At 43.3% G+C, this 21570-nt stretch overlaps 1 protein-coding gene across 13 annotated transcripts in view; it reads left to right on the forward strand.

The window, feature by feature from the left end:
- Positions 1-21570, forward strand: part of ccdc88ab (coiled-coil domain containing 88Ab) — a 141294-nt gene that overhangs the window by 24294 nt on the left and 95430 nt on the right. For all 13 annotated transcript variants that reach the window (XR_003979652.1, XM_030379137.1, XM_030379142.1 and 10 more), the window contains exon 3: positions 1312-1420. Coding sequence is in view for 12 of the 13 variants with exons in the window: in XM_030379137.1 (XP_030234997.1) it covers positions 1312-1420 (109 nt within the window). In the remaining variant the exon portion in view is untranslated. The remainder of the gene's footprint in view (positions 1-1311; positions 1421-21570) is intronic.

Here is a 21570-nt window from a genome sequence, read left to right on the forward strand (position 1 = left end):
CACATAATCAAATGTCAATTAAATCCCAAGTGTGGAAAACCAAGCCACACTCCTCATCACAATCGTTGTCCGTTACTCTTGATGCTTTTCATGACGAATCAGGCATTAAAAAGGGGTTATGTTCAAGAACACTTTACGTGGGTGATTACAAACTGTTTATCCAAGCTGTTCTCGGTCAGTCTTATTACCGTAACCCTATAAATACAGAGGTGAGCGCCTCGGTAATGCTGCACCATATGGCACTTCTGGCGGACCATGCAAATGGCAGGATTCGGAGTGAGAGGGTCTTTTGGGACCATAACGATTTATTGGTAGGCTACATAAAAATATGTACCTTTATGTCAGACCACTTCTTTTTTAATTCTGGGACTGTGCGCTCCTTGCTACTTACAGAGTTCACTGCTTCAGCAACATGTTGCCACTCACTCTGCTTTTTGTTGTTGGCGATCCCAATCCTGTGACCGCCGAACAAAACTACTTTTCGGGCCTCCATCTCACCCACAAGTTTCTCCACTTCAACCTCCGTGAAATTTGGCTTTTTTGATTTTCTCAGTCCTTCTGCCATTGTTTCCGACAAGACATAATACTTGCATCTGAGTCTGTTTTATGTGCAGATCGCATTCATGAGGTCATTTGCATTGACCATTTATGGTTAAAAAGGGGCGTGTACAGGGCGGAACGTGAAGCTGATTCAGCTGCGCACACTTGTAGGCACTCTTTTTTATTTATTTATGAAGCAAAGATTGCGTACGGTGTGCGTACGCGGGGTTTTATAAATCTGAATATTTTTTGGCACACGCAAAACTTGGCTTTTGGGCGTAGATACACTTGTAGTAACGATCCCACGCACAGTTTTATAAATGAGACCCCTGGTCTGTGATGAACCAGCCTGTGAGCAGTTTATGTTGTAATGGTGGTTAGTGGTTGTGGGTTGCTGGTTGAAGGGCCGGGACTTTGGTTACATTTGGGGTCGACCATTTCCCATGACATCATCTGTACACCCCTTCAGCAGCCCTAGGAAGTCTTGGCTGTAGGCTTCTTGAGTTGACAAGCTATGGTATCATTCGGGAGGTCATGGTCTTGCAAGGGACAAGAATATAATTTGAAATATATTTTTGGATAAAGTGCAGTCCTACCTTCTTCTTAATGTACTTTAAACGTTTCCCATTAGTCTCAAGTGTTACTTAAGCATTCTCTAACAAGTATCCTTTTTCGCTTTACATGCTGTTTTTGAAGGAAAAGTTAGGGTCTGGGAGTTGCTCGAATACCATTTACATTATGTTTGACTTATAAAAATAATTTCCTCTACAGAAATCCCATGGCGACCGTGCAGAGGACCAACAAGAAAGTAAACAATGATCCATCACTGCGCATTCAGAACCTCTCTATTCTCATCGGGCAGATCAAAGCCTACTATCAGGTAATGAAGAACGGGTTCTCCTTTATGTTTAGTTTGGATAGCATGACATTTGAGAAAAAAAAAAAAATCCGATATATAATTAAACATTGTTATAGCCCCCTATTTGTAGTTTGATGTTCCCTATTTATTTGCCCAAGTTCTCTGTGTGTTTTCCTCTTCACAACCAAGGGAATGGAGTTCATGTTAGCATGGCATTCATGTTAGCATGGCAGGCTTCCTTAGCATGTGACTCACTCACACCAGCAAATCTTTGGTTTTTACTTTTTACAATTGTTTTACTCACCCTTTCCTGCCTTTCCCCTGGCTCTTTGTCATTTTCCGGCTAACAGAAAATGCTAACCAGTAATGGAGTGTTTTCATCTGATCCGCACACAAAGTAATTGCAGTTGTAAACCGGTCAGCACACAAAAACGCAAGAGCCGAGGGTAAAGGGCTGGAATTGAGATCACAAGAGGTCATATGTGTGTCAGGACACAGGTAGTCAAACTAATGCAGCCCGAAGGGATAAAGCAAACGGAAACAAAAAACGATCCAACAATAACATACTTCTATAGTGTCAAGCACATATTATAAGCCCCTATAATAGGCTGGAAACATGGGTATTCACCCATTACAAAATAGCAGATCTACACTCAAGTAAATGAGTTTAGCTTAAGTTGTTTTCAAATCTTTCAAATATATAAAGTTATCACACGGCAGCATGTTGGACCCCGATTCCAATGACGTAAATTCCATTACCGCCAATTGTGGCCATTGGCAATGAAGCAAAACGGTTGGCCCTGTGACAACCATATGGACTAGCAAGCTACCGTGAGATGTTGTTCCAGCTTTAAGATGTAAAATGAGCTGCTCTTTTTATTTTAATTGATGTAACAGGCTTGGACCTTATTGCATTGCTTTTATTCAATCACGTGACTTTTCTGAGTGCTTTTATTTCCCGTGTATGAAGTGGTGGACAAACAAATCAAAATGGATGCTTTTGTGCAAAGATGCACTCGCATATAATCGGAATAAACAGAGGGTTTAGAGGTGAATGTGAAGCTTAGATATCTCAAGAAAGTAGCACCATGCAAAAATGTACACCTATACATTAAAGAAGGAAGACTGTGAAATAGGGATGGGCGATATGGCCTAAAATCCATATTGCGATATACATTGCAGCCTCTTGCGATAACGATATATATCACGATATAAAAATCATAAAATAACCATTTCAGAAAAGGTTACATAGACCCTAAGGAAAGCCAAACTGCTAAATGTATTAGAAATGAGAAATTAAGTATGTCATTTTGAGAACATTTATTGTGCAACACTGTAATCATTTAACATAATGTTGCAGATAAATAAAAATCAAGCACAATAGCTGCAGAGACTTTAACAAAGAAAAAGCGTCAAGTATTGGGTTTCTTTCCTTTAGTGCAAACCATTCTAAAAGGCACTACACTTAGTTTAAGTCCTTGGTTCTTAAATTCCACCCAAGATGCAGAGAACAGGAAAAACTGGTCTCTTTTTAGATAAGGAACAGACACTGTACTGACAATTAGGGATGGGCATGATTAATTGATGATCAATCATTGATTGTTAAGAATTTTGTCGATCACGTGATATTTTTTATCGATCAAACAGAGGTTGTGTTCCATAGTGTGAAAGAGGAACAGCCAAGCCGTTGCTTGTCTATTTGATACAGATTTTGTCCTTTTGAATTGATTCCCGTGTCTAGTGCGCACTAAATGAGTTCAGTCCCTTGGTGCGGACATTCTGGGCTGTTGCGAATAAACCATCAAACTCGGGAACGGACCAAACAGCCAGTCCGAGACCCAGCCCGAGAGGTGGTCTCGGGTCGCTTCAAAACAAACCCTGGTGCGATTCGCTTGAGATGTGAAAGCGAACGCACCTCGGTCCGATCAAGTTCTAAAAATCATACGCCTCTTTGGACGTAACAGGCACCCGCTCAGCCGCGCGCATTATAAGAATTATTGTTTGATTAGCGTTAACTCCAAGATTAGCAGAACGTTGTCGGACCGTCGGGTGAAAATGAATCGTGGCTCAACATTGAGCAAAGAGGAGACGGAACGTCTATTGGACAAAAAGTTATCCAAAAGACATTCCGTCTCCTCTTTGTTCCATGTTGAGCCACGACTCAATTTTGCCCGACGGTCCGACAAAAGCGAATAAAAAGTATGCAGGAAAATATACATAAAAATGCCGATGCATTTAACACATTCTGAGTCAGGTTGAGGGAGAAGGAGTTGGACCGGTCCGCAGATCAATGTATATCACGCTGGATATGTTAACTTTCACCGGCGCTTTACCCCGCCCCGGACCTTTTTGTCCAATGATTTAACGTTCTTTGCACACATGCGAGTTTGTTGACAAATTCTGGCACTGTTGCGAAAGTTGCAATTTGAAATGGAACCGTACCAAACCGAAAATTAAAATTTGTATTTTGCGTCATCAACATGCATTATCGTGATAGAGCGATAGAAATAAAATCACTATCGTAGGCCATTTTTTATCGTTCATATCGTATATCGTTTATATCGCGCATTACTACTGTGAAACCGATTTCAGTAAATACCCAAATGTCGTCATGACATCTCACTTTTGTTATTTAAGGGATTTTAATAATAAATCAATTATCAATTTGATACATTTCTTGCTATTTAGTAACAATTATTTTCTTTCGTTCTTAGAAGCCAAATATTTATTAAAACTAGAAAATGCATTTCATGCAGAAGATGCGGTGAGTGCTGTAGTACAAAGTGTTGAAAATATTTATTAATAAAGCCACATAGATTAAGACATAAAGAAACGGTAAATGGCTTAAATCAAGTGAAGGGATTTGAACTGAGTTCAAAAGTCTAAATAGAGTAAACAATATAAACATGCACACCATTTAAAAAATGTAAATGGTTGGAAACAAATAAATTGACAGCTGAATGAAAAGCGCAAAGCATTGCTAAAAATGCAGAGATGTAAAAGGAATTGAACTGAAGAATCGGAAAAAGCCGAAATTGTATGTACTCGGTACTGGGTTGTTTCGACTGCTCCCGAGCCAGCTCTCCACACGGCTGTGGAGACAAGAGGGGCTCAGTGTTCTCCAGGGCTGCTTTGGTTTGGGATTTGGTGTACGGCCAGGGGGCTCCCGGGGGTTAAACCTTGTTGGGAGAGTAATACAAGGAACCATTCACACCATCCTGGTCCTCTATGGCACTTACAGATCCTGGGAGCCTTGAAAGCTATTAGAAATACTAAATAGTAAAAGATATCGATAGGTGCGTCTTCTATCCTCAATAAGCACACGCATCTTCATACACTGAAAGAAAGGGGAATATGTAAAGGGTTGCTAAGGATATAATTGATGAGCACAAAGGGCCTCTGTGATGGTGCTACTGGGAAGCTTGGACTAATCGTAGATCTGTTTTACATTGGCCCCGAGGACACATGTGACTGAGTTCATGAGGAGTCTGTCACACACGCAAGCCAAACACACGGACACGGACACGGACACACACACACACACACACTTCTTATTTTGTTGTCCATCGAGTCCGATGATGACGTCCATCTTTGTCTTTTACCGGTGGGTTCTCTGATGGCTAAATAGCCCAATCCTGGATCCACAGGCTCTGTTGCAGGTGGGGCATGTATACATGGTATTGGTGTTGCTGGCAGTCGTGGGTGTGGGTGTGTTACTCCTGAGCCTTCTTTGATGTCTTCTGGCAGTCCTTTCTTCCTCCAATGTATTGGTCCCATCTAGACACAGCTGCCGCCAGGTGTTGCGGTCAGCAGCCATGTTCTCCAGGTCTCCAGGTTTTATTTTGCATTTTTTAAGCGCCATTTTAAAGACCTTTCATCTGGTCTTTAAAGCGTTTCTTTGGACCTCCAGCAGAGCGCTGACCTTGGTGTAGCTGGCCATATAACACTCTGCGGGGCAGACGGTTGTAGGGCATCCTTGTCACATGCCCCAGCCAACGCAGTTGGTGCCGAGTGATTGTGGCCTCAATACTTTTGCAGCCTGTCCTCCCAAGTAGGGCTGGGCGATATGGGCCAAAATGAATATCTCGATATTTTTTTACTATATCTCGATACACGATATATATCTCGATATATTTTGAATCTCCTCTAGAGCACATCATAAATGCTAGATTCAACCATGTCTGGCATGTTACGTCAGTAATAATTCTAGTATTACTGAAACATAAGTCTGCATGTAGATTACATGAAACAAAATATTGTTTAAACTCATTAGTGCTTTCTATTGGAACAATTTAGAACTTGCACATAAGAAAAGGAAAATCACAGCAAGTTAGATTTACCAACACAGCATTTATTCAAACCGTTAATTATTTATTAACAGTTTGAATAATTATTATATTTACACTGCCAGACGAAGGATCCAGTGCTATTCCTTTTCGAAACCAAATCCTCAGTTTCCATCCTTTTTTCTCTCTCTGGCTGTTCTCACTCACCGGTCGGAGGTACACACACCTACAGCAGCGCGCCTTCCAGACTACGTCACACACACGCGTCCATGAGAATCTCGTGGACTCGCAATGGGCGGGGGGAGTGAGTGTGTTTAGAGAGCCACAGGAAAGAGCGAGAGAAGGGAACGCTGTGCGTTAAACAAACCCCGAGAAGCCCAATCCCTATGAGAGCTCCCCACGTTACGGCCATCAGGAGGCGCACAGAGCTTTTGGCCGTGATATTATATAAACAATTGTATTATATTATATATTATTATATATAGAGCCCCGGGAGTCGCAAACGGCAACAATCACTTTCTCCTCCGTGCCGCAGTTCACCCCGGACTGCACTGCACCGAGTTTGACGGTTGAACGCTGGTTGGCTGTTACGTTACACATGTTCAACACGTGGCCACGCTGTTGAACGCTGATTGGCAGATACGCGTCTCTACGTTCACTTTGTATGAGATCTTGTCGCCCCGTCGCGTGAAAGCACAACGAGTATGCCGGCGGCGGCAAAAAGAAACATTGCGTGCCAATTTATATTCGATGTTCGCGATAGGGGCATTTTATACATCCCCTGGAGAACATCTCGCGATACATCGCATATATTCGATACATCGCCCAGCCCTACTCCCAAGGATCTCAGTGTGCGGCACTCGGTCACGCCAAGTGATTCCTAGGATGGGCTGCAGACAGCGGATGTTAAACTGTTCCAGGGACTTGATGTGGCGGCTATAAGTAACCCAGGCTTCACAGCTGTAGAGGAGGGTGGTGATGCAGATTGCTTGGTAGACACCGATTTTTGTGTTTAAATTAAGGTTCTTGTTCTGAAAAACCCGGCGCCTGAGTCTCCCATAGGCAGCTGATGCTTGATTTAACCTGTTTTGGACCTCACTGTCAATGCTGTTGTCTCCAGATATAATGCTCCCCAGGTATCTGAAAGATGGAACAACTGACAGTTTTTCTCCTGCTACAGTGAAGATGGGGGGTGGGGGTGGGATGTTGGTACTCCATTGGCAGATCACCTCTGTTTTGGCTGTATTGATGGTCAACCCCATCCTGCTGTATGCCCTAACTGCTGCATCTAGAACAGACTGGAGGCCTTGTGGAGAGTGAGATACAATAGCACAATCATCTGCATACTGCATCTCAAGTATCCTTACTTTATGCAGTTTGGTTTTCGCATGCAGCCTCCTGATGTTAAAGAGGTTACCATCCAGCCTATACTCTACTGTCACCCCACTGTTTTCTTCAATACCCTTGTGGAGAAGCTGGGTGACGCATAAGAGGAAGAGGTTAAAAAGCATTGGTGCCAATACACACCCTTGTCTTACCCCTGTGCACACTGGGAAAGGGCTAGACTCTTGACCTCTTATGGAAACCCTAGCAGTCATTCCATCGTGAAATTGACGGAGGATGTTGACGAACTTGATGGGGCAACCGATCCGCATTAGGACATCCCACAAGAGATCACTCTTCACAGTGTCGAAGGCTTTGTAGAGGTCGACAAAAACCATAAACAGGTCTTTATGTTGCTCCCTGCACTTTTCTTGGAGTTGCCGAGTTGTGAAGACCATGTCGACTGTGCTCCTGTTCTCTCTAAACCCGCACTGTGACTCGGGTGGCATTGACTCTGTGATGTTATTAATGAGCCTTCGAAGCATCACCTTGGCCAGGATCTTGCCTGCCACAGCAAGAAGTGATATGCCCCTATGGTTACCACAGATGGCCTTATCACCTTTGTTCTTAAATATGGTAACAATGCTGGCATCTCTCCATTGTTGTGGGATGTTTTCATCAGCCCAAACCTTGGTGATGTACTGGTGTAATGTTCTTGTGCACAGGTACCCTCCCTGTTTAAGCAGTTCTGCAGGGATATTGTCAGAGCCGGGAGAATTGTTATTCTTCAGGGTGCGGACAGCTGACAGAACTTCCAGGAAGGTTGGAGGTTGGCTGAGGTGGTCCATAAGGGGAAATTCAGGCAGTTCCTTCAAGATAGTGAAGTCTGCATCAGAATTCTGATTCGGCAGGGTGTTAAAATGCTCAGCCCACCTCCCTAGGATGCTATCCTGGTCTTTCAGGACTTTAAGCCCATCTGCTGATTGCAGGGGAGTGATGCAGTGACTTCTTGGGCCGTAGATAGACTTCACTGCGTTGTAGAAATTGTGCATATCATTTATATCGGCGAATGACTGAATTTCCTGTGCCTTCTCCGTCCACCACTCGTTCTGCATGGTCCGCAGAGTTTTCTGCACTTCCTGTCGAGCTTTGAGGGGGGTAGTGCTGGATGAGGGGTTATTTAGGGTTTCCTGATGTGCTTTGTGCATGTTGCTTAGCAGGTTATGGATTGACTCAGAGTTGTTATTAAACCAGTCTTGATGGTTCTTGCTTTTAAAGCCAATTGTTTGGGCTGCTGCTTCATGAAGGGCTGCAGTAACAGCGGTCCACTGTTGTTCTGTGGCATTTTCACCACTCAAGAGAAGTTCCAGCTCCCCTAGTTTCTCAGCCAGGGAGCGACGGAACTCGTTCCTAGTCATGGTGTCTTCCAGACGGGCACAGTCTAAGCGCCTCCTACTGGATCCCCGTTTCCGCATCGGGGGACGCACTTTCATGAGGACCTTGCTCATTATCATGAGATGATCTGTCCAGCATTCTGCACCTCTCATGGCCCGGGTTAGAAGAACATCTCTGATGTCGCTACGCCTCACGATGATATAATCAATCAGGTGCCAATGTTTGGAACGTGGGTGCATCCATGATGCTTTAAATTTGTTCTTTTGCTGGAAGATGGTGTTAGTTATGGTCAGGTTGTGCTCAGAGCAGAAGGTGAGTAGCCTCATACCATTTGAGTTGGCCTGACCAATCCCATGCCTGCCAAGTACTCCCTTCCATATACCACTGTCCTGCCCAACTCGAGCGTTGAAGTCCCCAAGCAAGAAGATCTTATCGTTCTTTGGGACCCGGTGGAGAGCCTCATCCAGTGCTTGGTAAAAGGAGTCTTTAGACTCACTATCAGATGTTAGGGTTGGAGCATACACGCTGAGTAGCGTGGCATAGCGGTTCTTCTCCAGGGGGATACGGATGGTCATCAGTCTCTCACTGATGCCCACAGGTGTTTCAGTGAGTTTTGGCAGTAGTGTGTTCTTAATGGCCAGTCCCACACCGTGCAGATGTTGTCCACCTTGGGGATAGCCTTTCCAATAGAAAGTGTAGCCCATGCCCTCTTCTGTTAGAGACCCCATATCAAGTAGCCTGGTTTCACTCAGGGCAGCGATGTCGACATTATAGCGGCTCAGCTCGGCCGCAACCAGGGCTGTCCTTCTATGAGGTCGATCAGATTTGCCAAAGGAGTCCAGGAGGGTTCTTATATTCCATGATGCCAGTTTGAGGTTATATTTGTTTCTTCTGTTTCGACCGCAGAAGTGGAATGACCTGACAGGTGCGGTAGCCTGTCCAGGTGTAGGCTGAGTGAACAATTTTTAGGCGACCTTTTCTAGGCCCTTCCTCGCTTGAGGTGAGCAGTGCGGTCCCTAAATAGGGGCTGCTCAGTCGCACAGGGGTCTGCCGAGCACAGCTGCCACTCAACCCCAGCTGTTGGCGACCCATACCCTGTGCCGCTGACGTGCAGGGTTCTGACTAAGAGCTCCCAGTCTATTCAAACCTGCTCCCGTCTTCAGACACCCCAACGCCGCCAGACTTCAACCAGATGTAGATCCAGGTAAAATTCACCGTTGGTCAAAGGTGGAAACCTGCGCAAAAGAGCATTTTAAAGTGCTGGAGGAGGTGCGCTATCTCCATATGGCACTATCTTCACCAAGATGGGGTGGGTATGGTGGCATGGGTAAGCCCAGGACAACCAGCTCCCCATCCTAGCTGCAGGAGGCTGCCGGGACCTAGCTCATATTTAGGCCCGCCTATTGCGCACCGCCAGCGCATGATTTTCTGTTGGGGGATGCTCCCTTAGCCTTTGTCTTAAAAGACTAACCCACAAGGCAGTGGGGCTATTTGCCCATAGCTGGGGCAGTGGTTGACGGGCGTCAGGGCATATCCACTGCATGGTGGGCCTGCACACCACATCTCTGGGGCCCACTGCTGCTCCGAGATCCCCTGCAGTTTAGCCTGGGACTGCAAGGTACCCAGTTACCATGTGTGACCACGAGGAGGCACTGCAGAAGTATTGGTGGTGGAGAGGCTGTGTACTGGCGGAGGAGGCTTACGCACTCGGCTCCTCTTTTCACCCCTAAGGAGGCTAGCCAGCGGCGGTAGCTAAAAGCAGAAAGTTGCAAGCAGAAAGCAGCATGCGCTAACTACAAGCACCTCTACACTACTGCACTAGGCGCTTCACACACACCCTGTGTGAGGCTCCATTGGCAGATGGAGAGAGACACACACACACACACACACACACACACACACACACACACACACACACACACACACACACACACACACACAGAGAGAGAGAGTTGGAAAACCGTGCTTCTATATAACAAGGATATAATGCCCTGTTTACACCTACCCGATAGTGGGCCCCGATGGTGCCCGATGGCTAAATCAGCAGCTATCGTTATAACATCGGCAAATAGCGTGGTTGCATCGGGAAACACCGTTACTCTTCCCGGGAACATCGTTAGACAACGGGAAGAAATGCTCAATGATCGGGCAACATCGGGCAACAACGGCAAAGAACGAACATGTTTGTTAATTTTGGGTCTATCGGGGTAGAATCGGTTACCAGGTGTTGCTATGGGCTAATCGGCTATAATCGGGAATAGAACGGGAGTATAACCTAAGACATCGCAAATCGTTCGGGAATTTTCCTGGGCACATCGGCTATATTCGTCAACACACGAAAGACCCTCGAGAACCCTAGACAAATAACGATTGTGAATGACCAGATTGTGTTAAGGAAGAACCTCAATCTGCATCTTGGGTATAAATAGGGGGTGATGGATGGATGTCCTACTTTTATAATTACAGGGTACTTCGCCCATTTAGAACCGGCGTTCTATTATTATAAAATCGCTATAGTAATATAAGTAAATATATAAATAAATATCAGTCTAAACCGGTCTCCCCTTTGCCTTCTCCCGAAATGACGCGAAATGACGCCAAACGCGTCATTTGACGTGTTTGGCGTCATTCGAAATTACGTCAAATGACGCCAAACGCACTTCGGGTGTCTTCCCTGGCATAAATCGTTATGTTATCGTTATAACATCGGGTATGTGTAAATGCCACCCCGATAAATTGACCCGATCATACATTTTTAGCCCGATGTCACCCGAATCACCCCGACTTCCACATCGGTGGTCCATCGGCCATTAGCGGCCATTAGCGGGATGGTGTAAACGGGGCATAACCAGACATTGAGAATAACTGCTAATGGCCGACCACCTCCACGATGTTAACTAGCTATTATAGTTCTACGAGCTATTCTTCTCCACAGCATACCGACATTTATGACGTCATGGAAATCTCCATTATTGATGAGATATTTCTATACAAATACCAGCATATAAAATAATTACTTTTCCACTGTTTATTTATACACTGGGCCATGTTAGCTTTGAATAGCCGGCTTCACCTGTCATACTAATCTCTACACGCCAACATCTTTAAATTGGTATATTTAATCTTTGTAATGAGTGTAGGGGGATGGTCTGGGCAGCCCCCCCCCATTCTTATCTAGTTTGAGCTTCCTCAAATACCCAAATGCCACAGTGTCAACGTAATTCGAGTGGGCTCGCTGGGTGTGGTGCTTAACTTTCTAAGCAGTTCTAGGGGATGTTATGTCCTGGGTTACGATGCAACTTTAAAAAAAAAAAAACATGTGAAGCATTCAGAGATTTGACCGGTGTACTGCTGAGTTTAGGAATAGCATCATTAATTCTATACCTGCGCATTAATGCCAATATGATCCAATCAAGTAAATGTAATAAACTGATCGTCTATTGTGTGAAAAAAACGTCCTCTTACCTCAGGGAGAGGTTCCCTCTAATACCCCAAACCAACCGGCTGCTTCTTTCTCCACGTGCCACCATCATGTTTGCTGAGTGTGTACATTGGGGACATTTTGAACAGTGAGACACATCCGGTTGAATCAGGCTTTACTTACGCTGTTGCTGACTGATTTTGCCTATTGTGTCGAAATATGGAAGTGGATTCTGATTCTGTGGGACACACTTTTAGGCGTACGGAAATATTATAGACGTTGCTCATATTGTTTTGACCATGAATAACGGTGCTGGACTCCATCATTGAAATCAGCCCATATTTTCATTAGAATGAGATAACGCTCCATGAATAAAAGGGCCTAAACAAAACGTCAATAAAACTCTAATACATTAACTTGTCCATGAATGTACACATGAGTTCACACGGACAGCGTTTAGTATAAGGTGTGGTCCCATAATGTTTCATATGGTTCGAATCATTGATGTAACAAACCAATACACTGAAGCTGTGGCCGAGGTACTGAGTAAGTTCTAACATGGGAAACTGTTCCATGTTTTCATTCTAGTTAACCATTACTGGAGCTGATTTCCCTGATGACTTCTGGTTGAAGAATGCTAACGAATGCGAGTCATCTCGTGATTGAAACATTTCCCCTCCTGCTTCTGTGAATGGTTGTTTATTAGCTGTGCAGCATTTGGGTTATTATCTGGCAGTGCTCGCCATGATATGAGGTGACTGGTATTTTGGGCCATGTGTTGTGTAAAGAGGTTCAGAGGAATTGGTTGATTCATTAACAGGGAAGTCATTTTACCTTGTTTGTTCTGCGCTCAGAGGAAGCACACGTCGGAAGCAGGACCTTTTTTTTTTTTTTTGTGAGAATATTCTGGCCGTATTTGCAAACGTATTTGTTGCCTCATTTTGTGTGTGTGTGTGTGTGTGTGTGTGTGTGTGTGTGTGTGTGTGTGTGTGTGTGTGTGTGTGTGTGTGTGTGTGTGTGTGTGTGTGTGTGTGTGTGTGTGTGTGTGTTAGCCCTCGGTTTCCCGAACCCACCTTCCTGTATCAGCTGGAATCCCGCCCCAGGCTCAGAGTCACTGCAGCACTATAGCAGAGTTGATAGATAAGGCAGCAGAACAAAAGCCCTATGAGCTTGTTCTCCCCTCCTCCTGCGGCTGTAAACAGTGATTAGTCCATCTGGCCCCACTGTAACGCCTGCTGCTGTTGGTTTCACTGACCAGACCATGAGGCTAGACCTGGTTAAACAGATGATGGGATTAGGTGACGTAGGAGTTACCCCCTACAAGCCAGCGGTGTCCCCTTTCTACACGATTTGGAGTCTCATCTCTATTAAAGATTGAATTTCTGTTATCCATGAAATAAGAGATGGTCAATGACAACACTACAGTACCACAGATGTATATAAAAGAGCTGTTTCTGCAGGGTTTGGACCTGTACCTGATCTGGACCCCAGGGGCGGGCCATGGTTCAGTTTGAGCCTATCCTCTAGTAAAGAGCTGCAGCTGACTGTATGTGTGACGTGTTGCAGCAGGAACCACTTCCTCCCAATTTCTGAGCAACCGCCGCAGTGCACATTTTTGTATTCTGAGGACAGGGTCTGTGTGTGTGTGTGTGTGTGTGTGTGTGTGTGTGTGTGTGTGTGTGTGTGTGTGTGCATGAGCCCGAGCCCAGGATGGGGAGGAGAATCCCAACTCCCAGTTGCCATGGTAGCTATCTGTCTGCAGAATGGGTCTGATTTAGGCTTTCAGGGTTCAGGCAGGATGCAACACACGCAGAGCACAATTATCCCCCTGTTGAAGCTTATCCAGCAGCGGAACTTGGAGCTGGGCTGGGAAAGTGCATGTCTCAGTATTTAGTGCACATTAGCAGAGTGGTGCTACAGTGTGTGTGGAGGCTGGGTCTCCCTCAGCAAAGCTTTCTTCCTCACACCTGTGTCTCAGTCAGCCACTGCCCACTATCATCCTGATTTCCAGGACCCCCCGTAGGGCTGCACGATATGGGCAAAATATGATATCCCGATATTTTTTGGCTGAATGGCGATATACGATATATATCTCGATATTTTCTATAGAGTGGGTTAGTCAAAAGCCACATGTGAGATGTTGCAAGCACATTTATTGAAACATAGGTCAGTATGACTGCAACATGTGATTTTGTATCGTTATTTTCAACAGAAATGAATGAACATGTTAAAAAAAAGGAAGTTTTTCACCTTCTTCACAAAATGATCACCTATGCAAAACAATATAGGCAAGGCAACTTTATTTATGTAGCACTTTTCATACACAAGGCAGACTCAAAGTGCTTCACATATAAACATTGTCATACAATAAAATAAAATAATAGATAATTAAAAGAAAAACATATGCAAAGAAATGGGTAAAATAGAAAAAGGCATTTTAGTATTAAAATAGAAAATAAAGGCAAAGCTTTTTAGAAAGTGCAATGTATTTAAGATTTAGCAGAAAGCTATAGCAAACATAAAAGTCTTCAGTCTTGTTTTAAAGGTGCTCAGAGTTGGGGCAAGTCTTAAATCCTCTGGGAGTTTATTCCAGCTATTTGTTGCATAGTAACTAAATCCTGCTTTCCCATGTTTTGTGTTTACTCTGGGGATAATTAACAGATTGGTCTCAGAGGATCTTAGTGGTCTAGAAGGCTGATGTAGTGGAAGCATATCAGTTAAATATTTTGGGCCTAAACCATGTAGGGATTTATAGGTTAGCAACATGATTTTAAAATCAATTCTCTGACCTACAGGAAGCCAATGTAACGATTTCAGAATTGGTGTAATATGATCACATTTTTTGGTCTTTGTTAGAACTCTAGCAGCAGCATTCTGAACAAGCTGAAGCTTCCTCAGAGTTTGTTTTGGGAGACCTGTAAGGAGACCATTGCAGTAATCAAGCTTACTAGTGATAAAGGCATGTACAAGTTTTTGTAAGTCTTCAACATGTGGACATGAGCCCTCTAATTCTTGCTACATTTTTAAGGTGATAATATGCCGATTTTGTAACTGATTTGATGTGACTGTCAAAATGTAAATCTGAATCCATGATAACCCCTAGATTTCTGGCTTTGATTGAGGTTTTCAGGGACAGAGAGTGAAGGTGTTGGGTTACTTTAAGCCTTTCCGTTTTAGAACCAAATACAATTATCTCTGTTTTGTCCTCATTTAGTTGAAGGAAATTTCGGCACATCCATTCCTTCACTTGCTCAATGCACTGGCACAGCAGATCTATGGGCCGATAGTCATTTGGTGATAGCGATACATAGATTTGCGTGTCATCAGCATAGCAATGATGGTCAATATTGTTATTTTGCATGATTTGCCCTAGTGGGAGCATGTAGATGTTGAATAAAGAGGGTCCTAAGATCGAACCTTGTGGGACTCCACATGTCACGTTAGTTGATTCTGATACAAAGTCGCCAATGGAAACAAAGTAGTTCCTATTTTGTAGGTAGGACCTGAACCAATTTAAGACAGTGCCTGAAAGCCCCACCCAGTTTTCTAACCTTTCCAGAAGTAATGTATGGTCTACAGTGTCGAATGCAGCACTGAGGTCAAGTAGCATTAGTATTGAGGTTTTGCCAGAGTCTGTGTTAAGACGGATGTCGTTTACAACTTTAATAAGGGCGGTCTCAGTGCTGTGCAGGGGTCGAAATCCTGATTGGAAGGTGTCATAGCAACCAGTTGATGCCAGGAAGTGATTTAGTTGCTGGAGGACAACTTTCTCAATGATTTTACTTATGAAGGGTAGATTTGATATTGGTCTGTAGTTGTTAATAATAGAGGCATCTAGGCTCCGCTTTTTTAAAAGGGGTTTAATAACTGCAGTTTTCAAAGCTTTTGGGAAATTGCCTGACTGGAGAGAGTTGTTAACTATCTGCAATATGTCTACTGCTAGGCAGTCGAAAACATTCTTAAAGAGGTTGGTAGGTATAGTATCAAGGCAACAGGTGGATGGCTTTAGTTGTGTCACAGTTTCCACAAGATTTTGAGAGTCTATAACATTAAAGCATGCCATCCTTGCCACGTAATTTTTGCCTGAACAGGGTGGTAGTCCAACATTTTTGTTTGACGTGGAGATATTGATGGCGCGTCTGATACCTTCAATTTTATCAATATAAAAAGCTGCAAACTCATTGCATTTCTGCGTGGAATGGAGATCAGTTGGAATTTCTGTTGGGGGGTTGGTCAGTCTGTCAACAGTTGCAAATAGGGTTTTTGCATTATTAGTGTTGGTTTTAATGATATTGGAGAAAAATGTTTCTTTAGCATCTAAATTGTAGGCACGGAGGCTCTCTTTATAGATATCATGGTGAATATGAAGTTTTGTTTTACGCCAGATGCGTTCAACCTTCCTGCATTCCTTTTTCTGTGCTGTTACAGAAGCAGCTTTTCTCCAGGGTGCCTTTTGCTTTCCAGAAATCGTTTTAACCTTATAAGGTGCAATGACATCTATGACTTTCAAAATGTTCAAATTAAAGTTTTCTACAAGATCATCAGCAGAACATGGGTTTAGAGGTGGTAGCAAGGAGATGGCCTTTTTAAAAAGTACATTAGAATCTTCATTGATATACCGTTTTTTGACAGTGTTTGATTTTGTCTGTATGTAGGGAATAAAAGATATGTTAAAGAAAACACAAAAGTGGTCGGACAAGGAAGGATCAGTCACAGAGAGATCAGAAACATTGAGGCCCTTTGTGATAACCAGGTCTAGAGTGTGCCCCTTACAATGAGTAGCCTCTTTCACATGTTGAGACAGTTCAAATGTGTCCAAAATGGCACACTTGTCATTCAAATCATCAGTTTGAAAATTGGGAACATTTGGGAACATGTTTGGTTTAATTTTGCTTGTTTCGTATATTTTAATTAATTAATTAAGAGCGTCACCAGAGGGCGCCCCCAACACATTTGCCGAGCGCCGGCCCTGGTTTCGGGGCAGAAGAAACTGTCGCGGCCGGTGATGCAGCAGCACAGCCACGGAGTTTTACGCATTCCTTATAATGCACTTTGTACCGCTGCTGTAAATGGTGGAACAGATTTGTCGTGCTTCCACTTTTAGTCGCAACGGTTTTGCTACACTCTCTACAGATGACCTGCAGCTGCTGCTCTTTTTTTTTTTTTTTAAACCCAAACTATTTCCACATTATGGAGCCGTTGTTTCTCTTCTTTGAAACAATTTTGTCTGTGACATTATAGTGCATTATACCCTTTTTAAATGGACATTTGACTCGACCGTGTAATCATGAAATAATTCAAAAATACATGTAAAAAAAATACAACGTTAGTCTCGTCCGCCGCCGTCTCGTTTTTTTTACGGGTATCATCCATGCTTGTTGTGTTGTGAGGGGGCGGCGGGGGCGGGAATGAGGCGTCTTTGCACACGGCATGTTCGGAAAGACAGAGTGGGAGGGGGAGGGGTCGCGCTCACAGTCTCCAAGGCAAGCGCTGTAGACGCTTGAGGGGGAAACTGACCATTTTAACACATATCGATCTAAACGATATTGTCAAATCTTGTATCCCCGTGGAAATTATATCGATATATCGTACATAGCCGATATATCCTGCAGCCCTAACCCCCCGTTGGTCTGATGCCCTGTACAGCAGCATGAGGTATGAGTCTCTGGGGGTGAGGAGTTGTTCAGTAGTGCTACCAGCACTGCGTTTTCTATCACCTGATGGTGGAGGTGTGTCTCTGAGAGGAGAAAACATGAGAACCTGAGCTACCAACGATGATGCACCACTGAAACTGGGACCTCGGGACTTCAGGGGACGGGGTCTGGGGACCTGTAAAGATAATTGGATTTTGTAAGGTTGGCTGACCATCCTAAAGCAGACAACTTGAATAAAACAAACTTATGCCGACACTTTTTTAGATGATGGTTCCTCTTGGTGTTTGAGCTGGGATAATTTTTCTCATCCTTTACAAGACTTATTTGACATTGTGTCATTAGTTTGGGGACGAGTAAATGTTGGTTAAGTTGGGCATAGCAATCTCCAGTAGGTTGGTGTGTTCCCTGAAATACAGTGAGAGTCTAATACAATGGGTATCAAGTTAACACTATGGCAATTTATAGATGATTTGTTCAGAATGTGTTCCTATTTTACAAGACGTGTGGTCGTTACTCATCCCAACGAGCACACTGGTTAGTTAGCTGCCTCCTCGGTTTAAAGCCATCCGTGATGTTTTAGTTATGAGACTAAGCTCCTGCAACTGATAATCTCAATGCCATATTAATATGCTGTGTTTTGTCATTAGCATTCCGTTAATGCCAGCCTGTATCATACCACACTGGATGCAAGACTCTTTTTAAAATTCTTTGCTTGCAATCACATTTCTGACAATTTTTTCCCTGTCAGTTTAAATAAATATGTATAATATAAAAAAGTATGTATTTTAATCTTCATACTCACTTCACTTTAAATTTTCACCTAAACCACATATCATACATTTGTTGTTCCTAGCATAGGATGCCCATTGAATGGGAGTGAGACCATTCTGCTCTTCAAACTCAAAAGCACCATCAAGCCAGAAGCAAACTGTGCTTCTCCACCACTAGTTCAGCATGATTATTAGTTTTATTTTTAAACAACATAAATTCAGAATGAAATCCAATCAAGCACATCGTATATAATACATAGGTTTGTAGCAAAGTGTAAAAATGTGTGTGTGTTTGTGTGCGTGTGTCTGAAGTAGCGTTGCGTGGATACAAGTTGGATTAAGGCACACAAAGACTAACTGGCATCAAAATGTTAGCAGAACTAATAATTCCCAATAGGAACTACCTCGTAGTACCCAGGGCTGTAGTTGTCAAATTAGAGGTGGGTAAACTATGAATTTTTTGATCAGACCGACCTCGACACAACGCAACGCAAAATGTTGCGACTCTGTAAGGCTAGCCTGGCTATATTCCATTATGTTATAAATTAAAGTCATGTTAAATCAATCAATGACAGTCAATGAATGTGTTTGTAGTTTATTCAAGTTATTCAAATTTCAACAGTAAAGAAAAGTATGTGTAGATTAAGAACTATCTATGTATGGCATGTGTGTGTGTGTGTGTGTATTAGTATGCATGCTTTTCACAGTAGTGCCCAGAGGGCCTCCTTATCCTCCACGTCAGGTCCTGCCTTGCAGGGGCGTGTTCTGGGGTTCATGGCTCCCCTGTGCTTCACCAGCCAGGACTTCATATACGTGTTGGATTGAACTTTGTGGTGGCTGAGTGGTGGGCCATTCAGTTGAATAAACATCAAGGACGACACTGACCAAAATATTTATAATATATAAAATACAAATATTTATAAATATTTATATTTTTATTGGTTTAACCGCCAACCGCCCGAATTTAAATGAAACATATTTTTGAAATTGAAATTTTTTTTTTGTCGCGTCATCCGCCCGATCCACGGTTCAGCCGCGGAGTCCACGGCTGCAACCGCCAACCTCGCATCTCCAAATTGAGGCTTTAACATAGCGACCAAGCTATAGCGAAGTTGATACGCCGAAACCGGAGTTTAATATGGATAGTAAAACTCTGACTGACTTTCACTCATTTTGACGTGGGCAGTACACGGATAGCATGACTACGCATTGGCCAATCTGAATGCTCGTAGTCACTTAATAGTTCGTCAAGTAAAATTGATTTATAAATCACAAAAACAACTCATGTGAATTGATCATCTTCAGTCTTACTTTGTACTTGAGGCCTTTTTCGGGCATCTGTTGGAGTGGGAGCACTCGAAGGTCTCTTCAAAAATCGCCTGATATCCATGGCTAATTAATGACAGGTATGATAATCCACAACGCGCAGGGCCATGTGTTTACATACTTCCTGTTTACATATTTTCCTGGATCCTGATTGGTGTCGCTGCCGCAGCCGCAAGGCACTGATTGGAGGGTCACAGACCATAATAGCATAGGCCTACAGCGCAGATGAAAATGATTCAGATTACAGCGTTTATTTGTTCAACAATATGAAACCTTATCTTAGGTGTTTTAAAATTATGCTGAATTTATTTCCGATTATTCCAACGGCAGAATACAAGGCACAGGGAACTTTGAGGTGCGTAAACGCTATTTCCTAAATTCTAGAGGTGCGTAAACGGCGTTTACGTGCGTTTACCCTCCACTACAGCCCTGGTAGAACTACCTCGAAGCTCCCCATAAGAACTACCTCATGGATCCCCATAGGAACTACCTCGTAGCTCTCCATAGGAAATACCTCTTAGTTCCCCATAGAAACTACCTCGAAGCTCCCCATAAGAACTACCTCATGGATCCCCATAGGAACTACCTCGTAGCTCTCCATAGGAAATACCTCTTAGTTCCCCATAGAAACTACCTCATGGTTCCGAATAGGAACTACCTCATAAGTCGCTTTTCAACCACAGGAACTCCCCCTCATCCACAAACTGTCCTTTGCTACACTTTTCTTACACACTAAAAACCAAACTTCAGAATTTTCTGAATACATCAGATATCAGACAAGGATATCAAAATGTAAAAGTAATGTCATCTGCATTTTTCATGCATTTATAACAATCAATAAGAATAAACAGAATAACCAATTTCCTTTCCAAACATTTCCTTTGGGGAATGGGGTAGGATACCTGAGCAGTAGCCTATAAACAGTGAGGCTTGTCGTTTCACACCTAAACTATAATTTCCGTCTCTCCTTGTCTGCATTTGGTCGGCATAGATCATGTTAAATGCTAAGCAAGCATCTCAAGACATTTGCTTGAGTATGACTTCTTGTCATCTACGGTATTGCTATTGCCTTGGTCAGCTAAACAGTGAAGAGATGTTGACCATTGGTGTGGGCATGATGGTCACTGTCTCAGAGTGGTATGGTGGCTTTTCTTCTACTATAAATATTGCAGTACATGGTCTATTTGCAGCAATATAGTTAATTGCGCTATAAAAAACATGGGAGAAGGAAGCAAAACTCAGTTCCCGGTAGTAGTGGCACTGCTACTACATAGACCTAATAGGATCTACCTCATAGTCCCTAATATAATCTACCAAATAGTCCTCATAGGTGCTAATCGAGATAATTCAATAACCACAACGACAGTTGATCAAGTTGAAATGTTTACTGAACGTTAGCATATTACATGCACAACCATGGCTGCCGCCATTATTCCCCGATAGAACAGCAAGCATCACAAACTGCGCACGCGCAGTAGATAACATGCAACTTAACAATAGGATCCACCTCATAGTCCCTAATAGGATCTACCTCATAGTCCTCATTGCTCCTACAGGATCTACCTCATAGTCCTAATAGTCCCTACTAGGATCTACTTATTCGTCCTCATAGTTCATAATTGGAACAAACTCATAGTTCCTAATGTACTTCCTCAACATATGTCTTTCCTCCTCATGGCAGTAGGGCAAACCCTGCCTAGTTCATGGCCTGCAGCACACAGGGGAACAGAGGCAGAGTTGTGTGGTGTATCAGTTTCCTCATTCAGAGAGCAGTGAGGATACTGATCAATGTAGGCCTTGTGTGTTTGGGGAAAGCTGACAGATGGAGCAAAACAATGCTGCTTTTGGTGGGTTCTGCACGTCATCCACTGATTGTATAGTGGTTATATCCCGTGTTTGTTTATGGCCGGTGTTTTAATATGGACAGGTTTAATGGTTTTGAGTTTAAGGTTAAATCTATTCATTTATTTTCTCTGCATATGCTACTAGATGTTTT

Source organism: Gadus morhua, chromosome 15 (assembly GCF_902167405.1).
Source record: "Gadus morhua chromosome 15, gadMor3.0, whole genome shotgun sequence".
Classification (NCBI taxonomy): Eukaryota; Metazoa; Chordata; class Actinopteri; order Gadiformes; family Gadidae; genus Gadus; species Gadus morhua.